The sequence below is a fragment of the Mytilus galloprovincialis genome, chromosome 13 (assembly GCF_965363235.1).
Source record: "Mytilus galloprovincialis chromosome 13, xbMytGall1.hap1.1, whole genome shotgun sequence".
NCBI classification, from domain to species: domain Eukaryota; kingdom Metazoa; phylum Mollusca; class Bivalvia; order Mytilida; family Mytilidae; genus Mytilus; species Mytilus galloprovincialis.
In genome coordinates, this window is record NC_134850.1 from 51,512,844 (window position 1) to 51,533,519 (window position 20,676).

Sequence of the window (20,676 nt, forward strand, 5' to 3'; positions counted from 1 at the left end):
AATATACCGCAGCTAAAAACAAAGTATGCCTGAATAAAATGGTTAAACTTTATTGTCATTACTACCATACACAGCTACTTTTTCATAGGTACTATTTCTGTACTAAAAATATGTAGTACTGGAAATTTACTTTTAATATTCAGTCCTATTTTGTTACTTTAAAATTATTGTAATATTTAGGTAACTGTATTTTACAGTACTTTATTTGTACTTGAAATGTGGGTACTACAGATTTTTGGTCACTACCGTTACATTTTCAGCATTTTGAAAGTTTTTCTATTTCAAATCCCTTAAATTATGATTTTAAACATGGAATATTATGATCACTATTGGTATTATTTTTGTACCAAAATATTTAGTACAAATGAAGAACTGTAAAATACAAGTACCTAAATATTACAATAATTTTGAAGTAAAGAAATAGTACTAATTAATATCAAAAGTAAATTTCCAATACTATATATTTTTAGTACAGAAATAGTACTAATTAATATTAAAAGTAAATTTCCAATACTATATATTTTTAGTACAGAAATAGTACCTATGAAAAAGTAGCTGTGTATAAACTACATAATGATTTTCTGCCTTGAGAAAAATCATAAATCCAAAAGATAATTTTTTGTTGTTCCATAACAAGAATAAATGATAAGGATATGTGGAATGATTGCCAATGAATAGAGTATAAATAAATAATTTGCCTGCTTATGCAGAAAAAAAACTATGATAATCTTAGCTGTGTAAAAGCATTTTATTACGGGTAAATATAATCTTTAACAATTTGCAATATTTAAAATATTCAATCTGATTTGGCACAAACTATTTCTTCAGTAGTATATAGCCAGAAAGGCATTGACAAAACTAAAAATTAATCAGTCTAAGAAATATAGTACTTGCATGAAATTAAATGTACATCAAAATTAAAACAAACAATATATTTACAAATGAACAAATTTTAAAATGAATAAGCAATTACAGGTATAAATATTTCTAAGAACCATGCACAAAGTAATTCATGGTATTGGAATGAGTGCATACACATTTGTAATAATAAAATATTATTTAGATGAGTATATTTTGAAAGTATTGCTCCCCTTACCTATATCAAAGTTACAAAGGGTATGTTTCCATAACTTATTTTCTAAATTTACTAAAAAAAAAAAAAAAAAAAAAAAATAAATCAGATCAAGACTCTTCACTACCCAAATTCATAATAATTGTGTTCAAGTCTTATTTATCAAAACATATAATTTATTGGTATCACAATTTTGGAGAAGGGAGGTAAGACTTGTCGTTGACTAAATGAAATCATGAAATTTTAATATACAGTGGATAGAATATGGCATTATTTATAAATGTAGCAGGCAGATACTTTCTGGCAGCATGTGAAGAATGTACTAAGATGAAATTAGAAAAAAAACGAGAAATTAAAAATTGATACTTCAAGTTGGAGGAGCATTAGTTTAGGAACAAAATAAGCTAAAAATGTTGAAAGGTTAAGGAGCTCCTTTTCGATATATTTGGATTTTTAAAAATGGCAGGAAAAGGCTGACTTAGACTTTTACCTTATATTTGGATTGGTTTTATTTGGGTCTCAAATCGAAAGAAAAGAAATCTAGAATCTGCTTTAATTTTGGTAAACGAGCTTTTATAAGCTGTATGCTAATTTACATATGAAAGAAAGCTTACTTTTTTTCTGTCAATTTTCCTTTTGTGTAAAAAAAAATGCCCTTAATACAGAATTCATCCAAATTATTGTATAAATGTGCAAAAATGTATTTTTTTCTTCTGTAGATTGTCAATAAGAATTATGGAAAACAATGCAGATTTACTAAAAAGCTTATGAAAGAAAGTTTTTTTAAGTTTATATAGGTGGAAAACATAATGGAAAATTGTTTAAATTTTATAGAATATGCACAATTCTTAGAAAATATAAATACAATGCATCATTTGATTCGATAACATATAGAAACAGTCTATTGCTGTAATTTCATGCAGTTGAAATCAACAACAATTCAAAACTAAATAAATAAAAACTTAATAAAAACCATAATATGTTACATTATACAGACTTAATAAGTAATAAGTCATGCTTTCTCAGCATATAGTATGATTAACAAACAAACTAATTACTAAGATACTCTAAAGTCAACTACCAATATGTAATGAATATACATCATGCTTTATTTCATGAAGTCGAAAATTAATCAGAGACATATATACAGAGATTGGCAACTGCAACAGTGGTCAGTGAAATGCATTTTAACATCCTTATATTTGGTGAATCAAATGTTTTTACAAGTCAGACTAAGGAAAATTATTTTATTATAAAAAAAAAAATGTATGCTAATTATCTCCCTTATCATATGAAAGAAAAGTTGTATTGATTGCATAGGTACTGTTAAAACAATACAATATTATTGATATAATTCCAATGACTTAAAATTAATTATGTTTTCATTTGCCAATCTACCCAAGGATTTATTAAACTAATCTAAGTCCTTGATCTACCTAAGAATCAGACAGTAGTGATGCAAAACATGACAAACAAAAACCTGCTGAACTTTACATTAATTTAAGTTCTGACAGAATGTATCATGTTGGATGAATATAACATTCCTTTCATTTCTCTGTTCTGTCATTTCAAGATGTAATTTGAGAGAAACGAACTAGAAATTAAAAATTAAGGGGAGTTAACTCGGTAATTTGCTATCAATCCAATAATTAAGGGGAGATAACTCAGTAATTTGCTATCAATCCAATTAAGGGTGATAACTCAGTAATTTGCTATCAATCCAATAATTAAGGGGAGATAACTCAGTAATTTGCTATCAACCCAATAATTAAGAAGTAAAATCACAAAAATACTGAACTTAGAGGAAAATCAATTCGGAAAGTCCATAATCACATGGCAAAATCAAATAACAAAACGCATCAAAAACGAATGGACAACAACTGTCATATTCCTGACTTGGTACAGGCATTTTCAAATGTAGAAAATGGTGGATTAAACCTGGTTCTATAGCGCTAACCCTCTCACTTTGATGACTCAGTAATTTGCTATCATTCCCACCAGACTTTGTCTAGATATTTCTTGAATTAACAGACAAGCAGAAACAAAAGTCCTACTATTTCTAACTCAGGATAAGCATGCCTTCAAAATAGAGTGGTTGGTTATTTTTGCCCATGTTTTGAAATTCTTCTAGATTGAATGATTCTTATGAAGACTAGCTGTGGCATTTAACTTTGAAGTAAAATTGATATTAGGTCATTAGTTATTCAAACTTCATTGATGAAATTTGTCAATGCAGTTTGAATTATAATTCATTATTGACAAACATTTCAAACAAATTAAAATGTTGGCGAGCTTTTCATTGGTTATATGAAAATATATACAGTTTGACAAAAATTAAGCATGCAAATAAATAATTAACAAAATATAGCACAACTCTAGTACATACAGAACACTTAAAAGAGTTGAGTGATTGAAAAAGACAAAATTTTAAAATTTGTTTATAAATCATGTACTGATATATACTACAACTATCTATAATTTGATTTTGAAATAACTAAAATGTCACATGAGCATTATATGTACAAATGAGCTCTCTATCTGGCTATTTCATACATATTCAGACAGTACACTGCATGACAAATTAAGAGTCAAAAGTATAATTTATTTTCATCAGAAATAAGCAATTTATTTTAAAACATCAAAATAGAATAAGATTTGAAGAAAAAGTCTCTTAAATAGATATAGTTTTTACTTTGATCTTTACAGATTTTACCTGCAGAGAAATGTGGTGGTCACGGATTAAAATGTTATTGTCCTTTCCTATTCTACCATTACTGTTAATGATTCTGAAGTTGGTCATATTTTTCACCAATGGTGAATAAAGGGAATTAAAAGCAATGCTTATCTAAATGTTCATCAGATGACCCCCTTCTCAAAATATAACAAAATACAAACTGAAAAACAAACACAATATACAGCTTTGCATTTCTCAATATTTTAAGCGGCTGTAATAAAGATGTTAAACAAAGTTTCTTTTTTTTAACACTTCTTTTTCTCTTCCATTACTTTTCTATCACCTTCCCTTTGGAAAAAGTAGAAAGCTTCTCCCAGCAAAACTGGTACAGCACGATTATCCAAATAATAGGAATGGAACTTCTCAGCACCATCGCCCCCAGATCTATATTTATCTAGCTGATGATTTAACGCTTTCCAATCAACCTGTATAGCAGGGTAAAAATCCTTAAGAAACTGCATATACTTAGGTGTAGGAAATGGTATCTTGACTCTGATAACATCCATCAGATAAGGATCATCCATGACACAGTTATCCATAGGAAGGGATACAGCTTTAGATATTTCTGTAATATACTCATTCTCCATCAATAAGTAGTCAATGTATTTACGTATTAGACCTCTATGACTGATTGATCTTACATGAGTGGGATCAACGTCAACTTTCGACCCACGATCCTTTGACATAAATTTTGGATGAATCAAGACAGTCTTTGTTGGTGGTGCAGGAACGAACAGATTTTTCACAATTTCATCATAGTTAGCTACGGATTCTTGAGGTATTTGTTGTTGTCTTGATCGTTTTCTTCTTTTTGTCGGACTGCTGCCATCATCTTCAAAGTTATGTTTACCATGTTTCTGATCTAACAGAACAATCTTTCTGACTTGTCTTCTGCAATCCATTGGAACGTTACCTACTTCTTGAAATGGAATATTTTGTCCTGGAATACCGGCTCTTGGTACGGAATAATCAAGTGGTACACCCATAGGTAGTGGGTGAAAATTTCTATAATCTGGTGGCAATCTAGCTTCATCGTCATATTCATATGACATCCTATGTTGACTAGTATTACTCCCTGACATCCTTACAGGCATTCCCATGTTTCCATACGGTGTGTTTTCTGGACTTTGAAATGGTGAGTGACCTTGGTTGATTATGTTATTATTGCTATCATACATAGCTATATTCTGAAAATTTCCTTCCCATTGCCCATAGGGATCCTGTACTGGTTGACCAAACATGTTGGGTTGCCATGTGGACGATGGGCTTTGTCCATACATTGCCTGGAGTGGATAGTTTCCATGATAATTAGGTCTAGGATACACTTCCCCATGGTCTACAGAACTACAATAACCATATCGTGAATTAGTGACGTGAGTTTCTGCACCATTGGAATGTGGTGCGTATGATATGTTTCTACAAGAGGCCATATCTGTCATCAGTCTGGCAGCTGCTATAGCATCCTCATCGTGCCTATCGACTGGTCGTGGAAAACCTTGGTACTGCCTAGATACTTGTTCTTGGTGTTGATGTAGCACTGGATCTGACTGAATACTAGGTATGATGTTATCTATAGAATGATCATCATCGTCATCAAAATTACTATCGTCAGAGTGGGTTTGCCGTGTAAATCTCCTCTCTGAATTTGTTTTCCTACCTTCCTGTGACATATGATAATCGGCCAGAGTCATCATCTGTTCATCTCCATCTTTTTTCCGTCTTTTACTCTCAACACGATCAGCCTTCTCCTCAGATTTAACTTCAGTTTCTCCTATTTTCTTACTAAGTTCAGCTATATCTTTAAAAATTCTTTTACTTCTCTGTTCATGGCTATTTTTCTCAGCATTATCATCAGATTCCTCGTCTTCGATACATATTGTAATTGCTTTATCAAACACATCCATTACTGTATCATTAGAGGAAGTTGTTATCTTCCTATGTTTTCTTTTCATGTGTTTAGATACAGCTGTCTCTTTCTTTGACACATTGGATGACGCTTTGGATTCAAGTGTCACTGCCTTTTTAGGCATTTCTGAAGACTTTTTAGATTCAGGTTTCTCTGCTCTAGTGGACAAATCTGGTGACTTTTCATGCAGTTGCATATCTTCCCAAGAAGAGTCATCCAAATTCTTTTCCTTTAGCAGCACATCTTTCTTAGGTGACTCATCCAGTAATTTTTCTAATAGCTTTACACTTTTTTTTGACACACCTGAAGACTTTTTTGGTGATGGTTTTTCTGTTTGATCAGATACATCTATTGACTTCTTAGGTGTCAGCAGCATCTTGGTCTTTGTTAACTTTATGTGACGTGGGGATTCTCTATTTGGCTCTTCTGAAGATTTCTGTGTTAGTAGATTTTCTTCCTCCTTTACAACACTTAAAGACTTTTCAGTCTGAAATATCTCTTCTTTATCTAATTCTTTTGGGACTCTCACCTGCAAGCACAAATTGAAAAGTAACTTAATGTACAGGGTTCCTCGCATGAATCTAACTTTATAGAAACTAGAGGCTCTAAAGAGCCTGTGTCGCTCACCATGGTGTATGTGCATAATTAAACAAAGCACACAGATGGATTCATGACAAAATTGTGTTTTGGTGATGGTAATGTGTTTGTAGATATTAATATCTATAATGCACTTTGCCCAGTAGTTAGAGAAAAAAAAACATTTTGTAAAAATTTACAAAAATTTTATTTGTAGATCTTACTTTGCTGAACATAATTGCTGTTTTAAGTTTATCTTTATCTATAATAATATTCAAGATAATAAACAAAAACGGCAAAATTTCCTTAAAATAACTAATTCAGGGGCTGCAACCCAATAACCAAGTGTCTTATTCATCTGAAAATTTCAGGGCAGATAGATTTTGACTTGATAAACAATTTTGCACATGTCAGATTTGCTCTTAATGCTTTGGTTTCAGAGTTATCAGCCAAAATCTACATTTTACCCCTATAATATTTTTAGCCATGGCGGCCATCTTGGTTGGCTGGCCGGGTCAGCGGACACATTTTTTTAACAAGATACCCCAATGATGATTGTGGCCAAGTTTGGTTAAATTCAGCCCAGTAGTTTCAGAGGAGAAGATTTTTGTAATAAAAGTTTAAGAAAAAATGGTAAAATTGACTATAAAGGACAATAACTCCTTAAGGGGTCAACTGACCATTTTGATCAGGTTGACTTATTTGTAGATCTAACTTTGCTGAACATTATTGCTTCTCATAGTTTATCTCTATCTATATAGTATTCAAGATAATAACCAAAAACGGTGAAATTTCCTTAAAATTACAAACTCAGGAGCAGCAACCCATCAACGGTTGTCCGATTCATCTGAAAATTTCAGGGCAGATAAATCTTGACTTGATAAACAATATTACCCATGTCAGATTTGCTCTATATGCTTTGCATTGTACATTAAGCCAAAATCTACATTTTACCCCTATGTTCTATTTTTAGCCATGGCGGCCATCTTGGTTGGCTGGCAGGGTCATCGGAAACATTTTTTTTAAACTAAATACCCCAATGATGATTATGGCCAAGTTTGGTTAAATTTGGTCCAGTAGTTTAAGAGGAGATTTTCGTAAAAGTTAACAGACGACGCTTGAAGACGGAAGCCAAGTGATGAGAGAAGTTCACTTGGCCCTTCGAGCCAATCGAGCTAAAAAGTTGGCATATGTGACAAAAGCAAAAAAAAAACTATAATGCCCCCATCTCATATCAGATGGAAAGTCAAACTATCATTAATGTTTTAGTAAATCTGGCTGTTGGTTTTCTCTTTTGAATTGTTCTATTTTTGTCATCCATAACCTTTAATTAGATGACTGTATATGGACAATACATAATCTATTGTTGATCACATCCTTATTGTTTGATGAATAGCTATTACTCTGTTTTCTATCAGTCAATGTATTGGCATAAACAGTTTAGGAATTCCTTGATATGGGTGAAATTTATTACATTTTCTGTTTTCTGATGAATTTAGCTTACAAAAATTTCAAACCCCTACACAATCTGCTTTGAAAAGGAGATTGCTAAATTTAACTCCCAGCTAAATTAAAGGGCATAAAATAGTAAAATCCTGGATGTATGGGAGGTAACTCTTCATATTCACATCAGTTTCAATGAACAAAGCTGTGAAAAAATTGAATAGTCTAGTAAATGCATAAATATTGTTAATTCCGTTTTATAATAATTCCTTGTCTGTATAGATAATCAAAGACATTGATAAATCCATTAGTGCTGAGAAATCATGATAATCCAGGATTTGTGTCACTGGTAACAACTCCCAAATGCAGGTAAACTTGTGTTAAAATTCAATGGTCCAGGCCATGTGAAAATTTCCAACATATCTTAGGTTTGTATAAATTATTTCTTAATATAAAAAAAAGACGTTGTGGTATGATTGCCAATGAGACTCCACAAGAGACCTAAATGACACAGAAATTAACAACTATAGGTCACTGTACAGCCTTCAACAATGAGCAAAGTCCGTACCTGAAGTTGAACCTTGATATTGGCTTTTTTTCTCTTTTTTACACACAATAATCTGACAGTCACATTTTAATAAATTTTTTAAATCATGGGTACAAGTTTTCATTTATTTTTATAGGATGTTATCAGCATTTAATTTTTCGCTGTCAACAAATAGAGTCCTTAGTGTGGATTGTTTATAAATTGCAAAGGTTTTTCATATACTTTCAAGATTATGTATTTCTTTATATTTTATGCATAAAACAAGTAGGGGGATAAAATTACCAGAAAATAAAACAAGAATGTGTCCATAGCACATGGATGCCCAACCCAGACTATCATTTTTTCTTTGTCCAATGAAATGTAAAATTGGGGTCAGAAAACTCTAATTTGGCATTAAAATAAGAAAGATCATAACATAGGGAACATGTGTACTAAGTTTCAAGTTGTTTGGACTCAAAAACACAAAATTGTCCATATTTTGAAGTAGAGCCAATAATAGACTTCTCTATAATGTGGATGATCATATGTGGAAAGATAACAACTAACCAGGTTTTTGCAACAAGACAGACACAAAAACAAGTGGCAGGGTCAATCCAGCACCAGTGAGATCTCAATCTGTTCCCCTATTTTTCAATCTCAATCAGCAGACTAATAAACTAGAGGCTCTTAAGAGCCTGTGTCGCTGACCTTGGTCTATGTGCATATTAACAATGGACACATATAAATTCATGACAAAATTGTGTTTTGGTGATGGTGATGTGTTTGCAGATCTTTCTTTACTGAACATTCTTGTTGCTACAATTATCTCTATCTATAATGAACTTGGCCCAGTAATTACAGTGGAAAATATTTCCTAAAATTTACAAAAATTAACAAAAATTTATGAAAATTGTTAACAATTGACTATAAAGAGCAATAACTCCTTAAGGGGTCAACTGACCATTTTAGTCATTTATTTGTTTAATTGACAATTTTGGTCATGTTGACTTATTTGTAGATCTTATTTTGCTAAACATTATTGCTGTTTACAGTATATCTCTATCTATAATAATATTCAAGATAATAACCAAAATCTGCAAAATTTCCTTAAAATTACTAATTCAGGGGCAGCAACCCAACAACAGGTTGTCCGATTTGTCTGAAAATTTCAGGGCAGATAGATCTTGACCTGATAATTAATTTTATCCCATGTCAGATTTGCTCTAAATGCTTTGGTTTTTGAGTTATTAGCCAAAAACTGCATTTTACCCCTATGTTCTATTTTTAGCCATGGCAGCCATCTTGGTTGGTTGGCGGGTCACGCCACCCATTTTTTAAACTATATACCCCAATGATGATTGTGGCCAAGTTTGGTTTAATTTGGCCCAGTAGTTTCAGAGGAGAAAATTTTTGTAAAAGATTACAAAAATTTACGAAAAATTGGTCAAAATTGACTATAAAGGGCAATAACTCCTTAAGGGGTCAACTGACCATTTTAGTCATTTATTTGTAGATCTTACTTTGCTGAACATTATTGCTGATTACATTTTATCTCTTTCTATAATAATATTCAAGATAATAACCAAAATCTGCAAAATTTCCTTCAAATTACTTATTTCGTGGCAGCAACCCAACAACCCGTTGTCCGATTCATTTGAAAGTTTTAGGGCAGATAGATTTTCACTTGATGAACAATTTTACTCCTGTCAGATTTCCTCCAAATGCTTTGGTTTCAGAGATATAAGCCAAAATCTACATTTCACCCCTATGTTCTATTTTTAGCCATGGCGGCCATCTTGGTTGGTTGGCCGGGTCATGCCACACATTTTTTTAAACTAGATACCCAAAAGATGATTGTGGCCAAGTTTGGATTAATTTGGCCCAATAGTTTCAGAGATTTTTGTTATAGATTACTAAGATTTACAAAAAATGGTTAAAAATTGACTATAAAGGGCAATAACTCCTAAAGGGTAAACTGACCATTTCGGTCATGTTGACTTATTTGTAAATCTTACTTTGCTGAACATTATTGCTGTTTACAGATTATCTCTATCTGTAATAATATTCAAGATAATAACCAAAAACAGCAAAATTTCCTTAAAATTACCAATTCAGGGGCAGCAACCCAACAACCGGTTGTCCGATTTGTCTGAAAATTTCAGGGCAGAGAGATCTTGACCTGATAAACAATTTTACTCCCGTAAGATTTGCTCTAAATGCTTTGGTTTTTGAGTTATAAGCCAAAAACTGCATTTTACCCCTATGTTCTATTTTTAGCTATGGCAGCCATCTTGGTTGGTTGGCGGGGTCACGCCACACATTTTTTAAACTAGATACCCCAATGATGATTGTGGCCAAGTTTGGTTAAATTTGGCTCAGTAGTTTCAGAGGAGAAGATTTTTGTAAAAGTTAACGATGACGACGACGGACGACGGACACCAAGTGATGGGAAAAGCTCACTTGGCCCTTTGGGCCAGGTGAGCTAAAAATTGAATGACAACAAAAAAACAACTGTGCTAATTATATAAACTTTTGTTTATATGCATGCATTATTTATGTATATGCAAATATTTTGGAAAGTTTTAATGCCGTTAATTGAAAACTGAAGCCGTTTTACACAAAATATATACTGTTCCCAATTTCCCTGCACACATGTTATGATAACATATGTGTTATAGTAGTCTCAGCTTTTACATACTAAAAGCCAGATTCTCATTTTATGCAACCCAGCCAAAATTTATAAATAAAAAAAATATGTATCCTACAAGACTTGTGTCGTAATTTGTATGTTTATTGTCTATAAAAGGATCTATATGCTAAAAATACAATATTACAGTTCTAAAAAAACAATAAATGACAATCAAAATAGGTTTCAAGACAAACAAATATTAAATACTCAGTCTCTCAAGTAAAATATATTTTCTGATGTTGTTTTTAAACAGAGAATTATAGTATTAGTCTAAAAAAAAGAGTTGAGAAACACACAAGATATAAAGGGCGATAAAAAATAAGTAGGGGACTGAAGGAAAAAACACTAGGCTCTAAAAAAAAAAGTCTGAGGACAACATCAGTCCACATCTCATAGAAAAATAATGTTGAGCAGGTAGAACAAATACTCTTGTAACAATGATTAATAGACCGTTAATTCAGAAATGTTTATGTGCAACTGATGAACAATACCCAAACGCAAGATTCATTATTGCGATTACAGGAAAAGCTGTATTAAAATACTGCTATTAAATTTTAAGTTTTTATTTTTCTGGAAACTTTTCTGTTAATATTTTTTGAATACTTTCTCATTGAACACTTCAAAAAAATAGTTACACTTGTTTTAATGTAAGATAGTAACAATCTTTTATTTTAATATCCAGAGTTGTCTCCCATGCATTGTTCAGTTTGTTTGTGAATTACAATACTGTACATTTTAGTTTATACCAGACAGCTATAATATCATAATCATCTTTTTTATCATGACTATATGTTGTGTGATGCCTAATCACTTGAGCAAACATAATTATCAGCATATTTTATAGTAGTTACATGACAAATGTCTTATATGGAGCAGGATCTGCTGCCCTTTCAAAGCACATGAGATTACCTGCAGTGTTAAATTAAGTTTGTGTTGCTCAATTTTTATTTTCTATGTTGTTTTTGTAGACTAATTTTAGTCTTTTGATTTTTTTGGTTTTTGACATAGCATTGCCAGTTTGTCATTTGGTAATCCTCTGTCATAAAATTATCCAAAAATAAAGGATTACTGCTTGAAAACTGTCTTGAGTAGATTTAATACTAGTATTGCACAAGCTTGCAAGTGCAATATATATATTGTTTGAGGAATATTATACACCAATATTTACACAGTTACCTTATTATTGTATAGCAAAGCTTTAAAACTGTTTGTAACATGTGTCTGTAATTGTCAATGAAGCCTCTAATTTGAATTTTTATTTGCTTGAAATGTGTTGTTGGTATACAATATAATGTTTGGACCACTTTTTGAGGGAAAGATAAAAATTATTGTTATTTTGAATTTTTATTTATACCTCTGTTTGTTCCTTCTGTGTTTCAGATGTTAAAGGGCTTGTTTGATTGGATTCATTAGCACCATTATCTGAAATTTGAGATGAATTCTCTCCATCATCTATTTCTGGTTCTTTTATTTCTGTCTTTCTGCTGTTCCTTTTTCTTAATGTTCTTGGTGTTACCTATTAAGTAAAATTTCAAATCAGAGATGATATTTTCATGGATATGTGATACAAAATAGTCATATTATTTCCTTTAAATGAAATTTCTTACAATTAAAAACTATAGTTGTGCATAGAATATTTAGATTCACCCCTCTGTCGTCATAAAATAATAGAAATCACATCAAAACAAATAAGAAGGCATAGACAGATGTTTATTCATCCAATCCTTGCATGTTTTACTTTGTGTACATTAAAAGTCATTGATAAAAAGAGAATAAAAGAAAAGTGTTTAAATGTCCTACACAGATGTACACATTTTATCTGTCCATGAGCAATACAAAAATGTACAGCCAATAAATTTTTCATAAATATCCTACACAAAATATAGACGTGAGATAGCTTACAATGCAATTTTCAATAACTAATGTCTATTTCCAAGAGGCATAACTCAGGTAAACAAAATGTTCAGCACTAATTACAAACTTGTCTGATACCTGCCAATTTTCAAAATGTCCATGTTGGTTTTGCGTGGAAGATGGCTCTAATAGTCCTTCAAAACCTTTAAGGGGGCCTCCAAATATATCTTAATGTTTTTTTTTGGCTTCTTCATACTTTTACAAGCCTATAGCCATTGTAAAATTAATTGTTTTGTTAAAAAATTGTGGACAAAATTGTTCTTTCATTTTAGGAGCCTCCATAGATTTGAGAGCATAATTAACAGGCAACTTTCCATATGATTTATATTCCCAAGAGCACAACTCCCTAAATTTTTTTTATCAGAATTAAGACATTTGAGATAAATTTCTTAAAAACTTTACATGAATGGTATACCCGGTATATGTGAGATACCCTGCAAGATTCAATATAGATTTTAATACACACAACATCACAAGGAGTAAAAACAAATAAATATTTTGTGGTTTTTCTTGTTGGATTGCTGCTGCAAAATATTAGCAACGATGTTTCTTTAACTTTTTAAATTTAATCATACTATATCACAGTATATGCATTTGTATCTGCACCACAATGTATTATTCATTTGTTGGTTCTGATACCCAGACATTGATTCTAACATTTTAGATATTTTTACCACAAGTTCATTCTCTTTCTCATTTCTGTTGATAATGTCATGTTCTGTTCTGGAAGATGAACTATCTGTAGACTTGTGACGTTTTCTGTTCTGTTTAACCATTTTTGAAACCTTTAGAAAAGGAAAAAAATGTAAAATAGCGTATGGTACTACAGAATTATGTCAATGTGTATTGATGGTACTTATATTTAAGTAAAACAAAAAATATTAACTTAATCTATCCTAGTTTTTAAACCATTTATTATACACTATATTGCTAGTTTTTTGGCATTACTGGTCATTGCAAAGGTTCCCTTAAAAATTTGACATCAAAATAGCAAACGTCTGAAGCCAAAAAGTGTCACTGATTCTGAGGTCATGTGTTGCAGGTTCAAAAATAACAATAAGGTCTTGCAATACCTCATTTAATTCTGCAAAAGCTGAAATCAATGATCATTGATATTTGGAAGATTTAAAAGTAAGCTATATTGCTTGTATGCTCGGCTATTGTGTTAGGGTGAAAGGAAGGTTGCCTAGCAACGGTTTTTATTAAGAATGAAAATTATCACATATTAATTGCTTTATCATTACAAATTTAAATATTTGCAAATAATATTGTTTGTCAAAAAAGAACTTGAAATTACAAATGAAAATTCCCTTTGATTTTGTTTATTATATGCTTTAAAACAACCGTAGCAACAGAAATATTGCCTAGCAACGGTTAAAAAATGGGTGATTGTCCCTCTTAAGTATGAATTAAGCAGTTGTTTGAAGATTTTTCTTTCCATATGGTGTTTCATTCCAATATTTTTTCATATACATCTTTTTTTATTCTTTACAAATTCCGTATTGAGCATAGCAACACAAGTGTTGCTTAGAAACAGCAAAACATGTTTGAACTAAAGCCAACTACAAATCAATTAGTCATTTTATTGAACAAATTAAATTCAATGCAATGCACATTGTCTGTTTGTGAACATGTTTAGTTAGAAATGAAAAGTTAGTTTACTTTTTACATGTTGTGTCCTGGAAGGAGAGTAGTATCATTGGTACTCATACCACATCTTCTTATTTCTATATATGTTGCAGAAGTTATTTCTTTTGGATGGATGTGTATGTTTATGAAAATGACATTATCAAGATGCTTGATTTCTTGATTGACAACATATTTGTTACGTTCAGAGGACGTGTTTTTCAACGGACTATCAACATTCCAATGGGAACGAATTGTGCCCCTCTTCTTTCTTGATAGAGGGTTGTTGCCCACATGGATGCTATTAAATCAAGAGTTTCAAATGGTGAAGTTGAAATCATCTCTTCGTAAATTTAAGGGACGCCATCACCAGTTGGTTGACCGTTATTGAATAACCGTTTCACAAATGATATCGGATATGTTCCTTACATCGTAACTACAATCCCCCTCCCTTTCATAAATGTGACCTACCGAATTAGACTATTTACCGGATTTGTTATCTCATAAGCAACATGACGGGTGCCACATGTGGAGCAGGATCTACTTACTCTTCCGGAGAACCTGAGATCACCCCTAGTTTTTGGTGGGGTTGGTGTTGTTTATTCTTTAGTTTTCTATGTTGTGTCACGTGTGCTAACCCCTAACGGGAGGGATTGTGCCTGATATTCATATGATGAAGACATAATCTTTCAATCAGTTTAATTGAGGTCTGGAGCTGGCATGTCAGTTAACTGCTAGTAGTCTGTTGTTATTTATGTATTATTGTCATTTTATTTATTTTCTTTTGTTACATCTTCTGACATTGGACTCAGACTTCTCTTGAACTGAATTTTAATGTGGGTATTGTTATGCTTTACTTTTCTACATTGGCTAGAGGTATAGGGGGAGGGTTGAGATCTCATAAACATGTTTAACCCCGCCGCAATTTTGCGCCTGTCCCAAGTCAGGAGCCTCTGGCCTTTTTTAGTCTTGTATGATTTTTAATTTTAGTTTCTTGTTAATAATTCGGAGTTTAGCATGACTTCCATTATCACTTTACTAGTATACATATTTTTAAGGACGCCTACGGGTGTGGGAGTTTCACGCTACATTGAAGACCCATTAGTGGCCTTCGGCTGTTGTCTGCGCTATGGTCAGGTTGTTGTCGCTTTGACACATTCCCCATTTCCTTTCTCAATTTTATTGCTTGTCTGTTTGTCCTTTTCATTTTTAGCCATGACGTTGTCAGTTTATTTTCGATTTTTTTGAGTTTGACTGTCCCTCTGGTATCTTTCGTCATTCTTTTAAGAGAGGATTCATATAACTTTAAAGATGGATTCTTACAGTATGCACCTTTTTATTAATTCATTGTACAATTAAATAAATATAATAAATGAATTAAAACGCCTGATATCGTGAGTTCTGACACCGGCCTGGTCAAACCTAAGAATCAAAAATTGGTATTTGCTGATTTACGTTAATCAATTGGCATTAAGGGGTTAGACTAAGAGCAAACACTAGTTGGATCAGGAATAAATAACCTTTATTAGCTGTATTTGGCCAAAATTTTTTTAACTTTGAGCCTTTTATGGTCTTTTGACATTTTTTTATTCGACCGTCACTGATGACCCTCACTGATGAGTCTTTTGTATACGAAACACACGTCTTACAAGCAAGATATCTTTAATTATGGTGCGTTTTATTCCTTTCATATTCAATACTTATTTTATTTTCTTTCACGTGTAAATATCTGATTAAAAAATAAAAGAAGCTTTTATTCTTTTGAATATGTTTAAATTCATTATAGTACTATTATTTTAGAAGATATATGATTGATTGAATGTTGTTTTCTGACCATCCAGTGACAAATACTTTATGCATGCATATTTATAACGACCTACTTAAATATTTGAACTGCATCAACATTTATGTTCAAGGAATGTCTGGTATAAATATGATCATGGGTTGTAGGTACGCTCATAATTTAAAATGCAGAAAACGGTTTGGAAAACTGCCATTTTTCTGCCCTTTTCACGAATCTTGAGGTCTTTACAGCAACAGAGCATGAATAATTTCAGCAGAAGTTGAAAAATCTATTGATGTTTACAAAAATATAGGTTTTAAACTTTAAAAATAATGTATTATAATTAATGGCAAGTCACTTTTAATTTGAAAGAAATTAGGGGGCCGTTCTCAGTCTTCACGATGAACTGTTAAATCTTACAGGCCCGGAGCTCAATTTTTGAAAATTATTAGTTAGATTCTGTTGGCCTGTAGATATGATTTTTACAAGCCCGAGAAAAATTTAACAAGCCTGGGCTGCCAGGGCTGCCACTCAGCGTGAAGACTGCGTTCTCTGATGCTTATCGTACCTTGTCCTTTATCAATTTTAATAAGGTATTATGTCTATAAGGGAACAATCATTTAATTCAAAGAGGAAACGGGGGGGGGTATGTTCTTTTCTAAAATTTTATGAGAAAAAAAAATTATTCTGGTCAAGCAGTTGACAAAAAAATGATTCTGGTCAAGCAGATTGGTCAAGCAGATGACAAAGAAAAATGATTCTGAATGCAGATTTTCTGACTCAGAAAAAAAAACATAGCTTCCCCCTCCCCCTTTGAATACACCTTATCGCTAATCCCGGCTGACCCGGCCGCTTGAACTTTTGACGCATACAACAATCACTTTTCCATTGTGGCGTCAGATATTTTGTTTTATGAGGGGGGATAGGACCTTTATCGGGACTCCGGGATCGGGTGTTTTTAAGCTAGGGATTTTGGGATTGACACTTTCGGGATCCAGGAATTCTTTTTTTCGATTTTCGGGACCTCGGGATTTAGTGATTTTAAGCACGGAATTGCGGGATCTGATGTTTTTTAGCCCGGGATTTCGGGATCAGGACCCCTCCTACCACCCCTCTTTTATGACGTCAAATTTTTACGAGAACTTGTGTGATACCCAGTAATGGCGGACAAATAGCGATAAGTATTTAAACAGTTGTTCCCTAATCAACTGTCTTAATTTTTTAAGTGGGTTTGTAAAAGCAACACATCAATAGGCCAACACGGCAACAGTCTGAACAGCCACAGGTGCCACATCTCGAGCATGATTTGCTTTATGCTTACCCTTCTAGTTCTAGACCACATATCTCCAAGTTTAACTCTTTAGGTTCCTATCTTGTGTTTTGCATACGGTTGTTTTTCTCATGTCATTTTTAGGGTTTTTTTTTACATGAAATTGCCAGTTTCTGTTCGTTTTCACTGGAAATGACTTGTTGGTTCGAAAATGAGTTTCAGTTTGGTATCTCTTTTTTAAATCCACTATTTCATAAACTGGGTGGTGTGTGGCTGAAAATTTGTTTTAAACTATTAACATTCTGCTATATCAATTCTTTTACCTATGATTCAGGACACATCTATGATCTTTGAACTCTAAACCTATTGCAATTTTCCAAAAAATATGTATATTTCTTTGAGGCGTCTGCAACAACAAACAGTGCTGAATTGTGGGAAATATGTTTTACTCGGTTATCTCCCATGTATTTTGCAATGCCGTCGCGACCTTTTTCGAGCACGAGAACAATTTTAATTGTGAAATATTTACACGACAAAACTCCAAAACTTAGATTTGTTATAATCTATTTCGTTGTCCTCGGAATATAAAAAGAAAACATCACATCCACTCATTTCAGATTCTTTGGTATTGATTTTATAATTTGATTTTAATTTCCACAAAGGTGTGTTCGATTCGAATAATCAAAATCCGCTGTTGACCGTAATAGCTTCAATGCAACATTTACAAAAATGCAAATAACGTTTTAACATTACGTTTAGCACTCATATTGGCTACTAACTTTTGGTTTTTGTATGGAAATTTGATAATCGGGAAGGATTTTTTTTTGGCCGAACGGAACATAAATTTTCACATGTTTGCTATCAAGAAATAAAACTTATTAATATATGTATCCTTGTTTCTACTTAGTTGATTTATTTAGTGTGGGTTTTTTTGTGCGCAAGAAAAAAAATCAAAACATAACTTGATTTCAGATTTTAGGAAGCAGAATATTGATTTCCATCCTGTCTTAGGTAAGACTGTTTTCTTAGTTCTAACCAGACCAGACTATATGTATATGTTCTATGGATCCTTTTACACTCCCTCTCCCTCGTTTTAGAAATTCAAATGGCTGTTCCCTAAGCCCAGACAAGTCACATTAAACAGCCAAAATCTTGTATCTATCATTTGTCTAGTCCCAGTTATATTGCATACGATACTATAGTGTCATTTACACTAATAATATCGGATAATAATGTTTTCGCAATACTCTCGATTGAAATATCAAAAGGATGAGAGAAAAAATAAAGACCGTCATATATAATACTAGTATTCTTTATATCAAGGTTTGTATTTTAATCATTTTTATGACAATATCCTTCACTCATCATTTATCATTATTGTTTGTCCTTTACCTTCTGATCTTTATATATAGCACCCGTTTCTTCTCTGTTCTATGATCTTCTATATCTTGATGGAAAAGTTTTCACTGATCTTTTTTATTGGTAATTATTAGATTCATTCTGTAAACCAAATACTAACATATCATCATATCATCTTGTCTTTTTTGCAAGTTTTTTTTCTTTCTTTTCTTGATGACCGGGTCACCGTAACTTTTCAACTGATACAACGCACATTTCGACCTTTTCCGCCAAAATAGTTCAAAAAAACAATTCCATAATACAAATGATGAAGAACTGAAAACAATACAAACCGTTTTTAAATAAACCAAAGAGTCACTCGCTTTTCAACTGCTACAACTGTAGTAACATTAACTGAACAAATTTTGATGCACCAGACGCGCATTTCGACCTTTTTGATCTTTTTCGTCAAAATAGTTGAAAACCAAAAGCATGATACAAATGTTCGAGAACTGAAGACAATACAAACCGTTATCCAAGATTGTATATCGAAAGACTCTATAAACTATTTCATGGTTTCAGCGAACGGATAATTTCAGCTACCCGAAACTTATTTTTATATATTTATTCACGATAAAAGGCATGAATTTGACAGATGCTATAAATAAAGTGACATAGATATATAGCACTACCTACCTACCTAGATTAACATTTTACTAAATATTATAATTTAAAAAAATAATATGAAGATTGTCATGATATTTTGAGAATATGAATAGACTTGATTAATAATAAGTGAAAATCAAATTCACAATATTTTCACTGAAGCCTAATATCTTAGGATGACCCATAAAAGTTATTGAAACAGTTATTTCCAATTGGGTTCTTTTATGACGAGACTGTCAGTTCACACCAAAGGTTGACACATATATAGGAATACAAATAAAAATCATTAAGAATCTATCACAGATAAATGGATCATAACAGAGATCCCGAAAGAAAAAGATCATCGTCGATAGGTAATTATGACCGATATGGATTAGTATGACATCGAATAAATGTATATAAATTTATTTTTTTTAAATCCATAGAAATAAGTACAATATTGCATATCCCCGCGGAAGATAATATAAGAATCCAAGAATATGTAAATTTTTATAAAAGTATGTTTTCCATTCATGATATGTGCCTCCTCTCAACATTTATTTATGTAAAGATTGGAAAACAAATAGTTTGTTTGACATCGGCTTCTATACTCTTCTATTTGTCTTCAAACTGAACAATATGCCCTTTTCTCATGTTAAAAGTTGCATGCACAGAACATGCAATTAAAAACAGCAAGAGTTCGAACTAGCAAAACTTCGTGGTTACATTTCCAAAATAAGAATACCATCTGAATGCAACGAAACGACCATGCAAATCAACCAATAGTGCTGTGTTTGTGAAGTGAATATTCAGTCATTCTTATTTTTACAAGACAAATATCAATGTTTCTTCATGTATTTTTTAAGGAATCCAATTGAATATAAAAAGTGTTTTTTTTATGGGATTTGTACCGCGTGGTGCTCAACTTTTATTAGTTTCCTGTGTAGTACTGTCTGTGAGCGTTTATTAGTCTCTTCGTGTTAGTCTTTTTTACTTGGTGTCTGTCTTTCCAAATCGACTTAAGTTTTTTTTAATGGTCTCTCGAAATCTTCTTATAACTTTTTGAAACATATTCGATTGTTCCGAGTCCAATTATAACAAATGATATAGTAGTTGCTTATATGTTCATCTGATATTTATTGCTGTTAATGTGC

General features: G+C 32.1%; 1 protein-coding gene across 2 annotated transcripts; it reads right to left on the reverse strand.

Annotated features, from left to right (window-relative positions):
• Window positions 1-729: 729 nt before the first annotated feature.
• LOC143056350 (uncharacterized) lies at window positions 730-17,960 on the reverse strand. 2 transcript variants are annotated; one of them, XM_076229438.1, is made up of 4 exons: window positions 17,863-17,960; window positions 13,538-13,645; window positions 12,301-12,462; window positions 730-6,241 (listed from the first exon to the last, which is right to left on the reverse strand). In XM_076229438.1, the coding sequence occupies exons 2-4, from the start codon at window positions 13,634-13,636 to the stop codon at window positions 4,052-4,054; spliced, it is 2,451 nt and encodes an 816-aa protein (XP_076085553.1). In that variant the 5' UTR covers window positions 13,637-13,645; window positions 17,863-17,960; the 3' UTR covers window positions 730-4,051. The 2 variants fall into 2 exon arrangements, with proteins under 2 accessions (XP_076085553.1, XP_076085552.1); XM_076229437.1 differs by having other exon boundaries at window positions 13,535-13,645.
• Window positions 17,961-20,676: the final 2,716 nt, after the last annotated feature.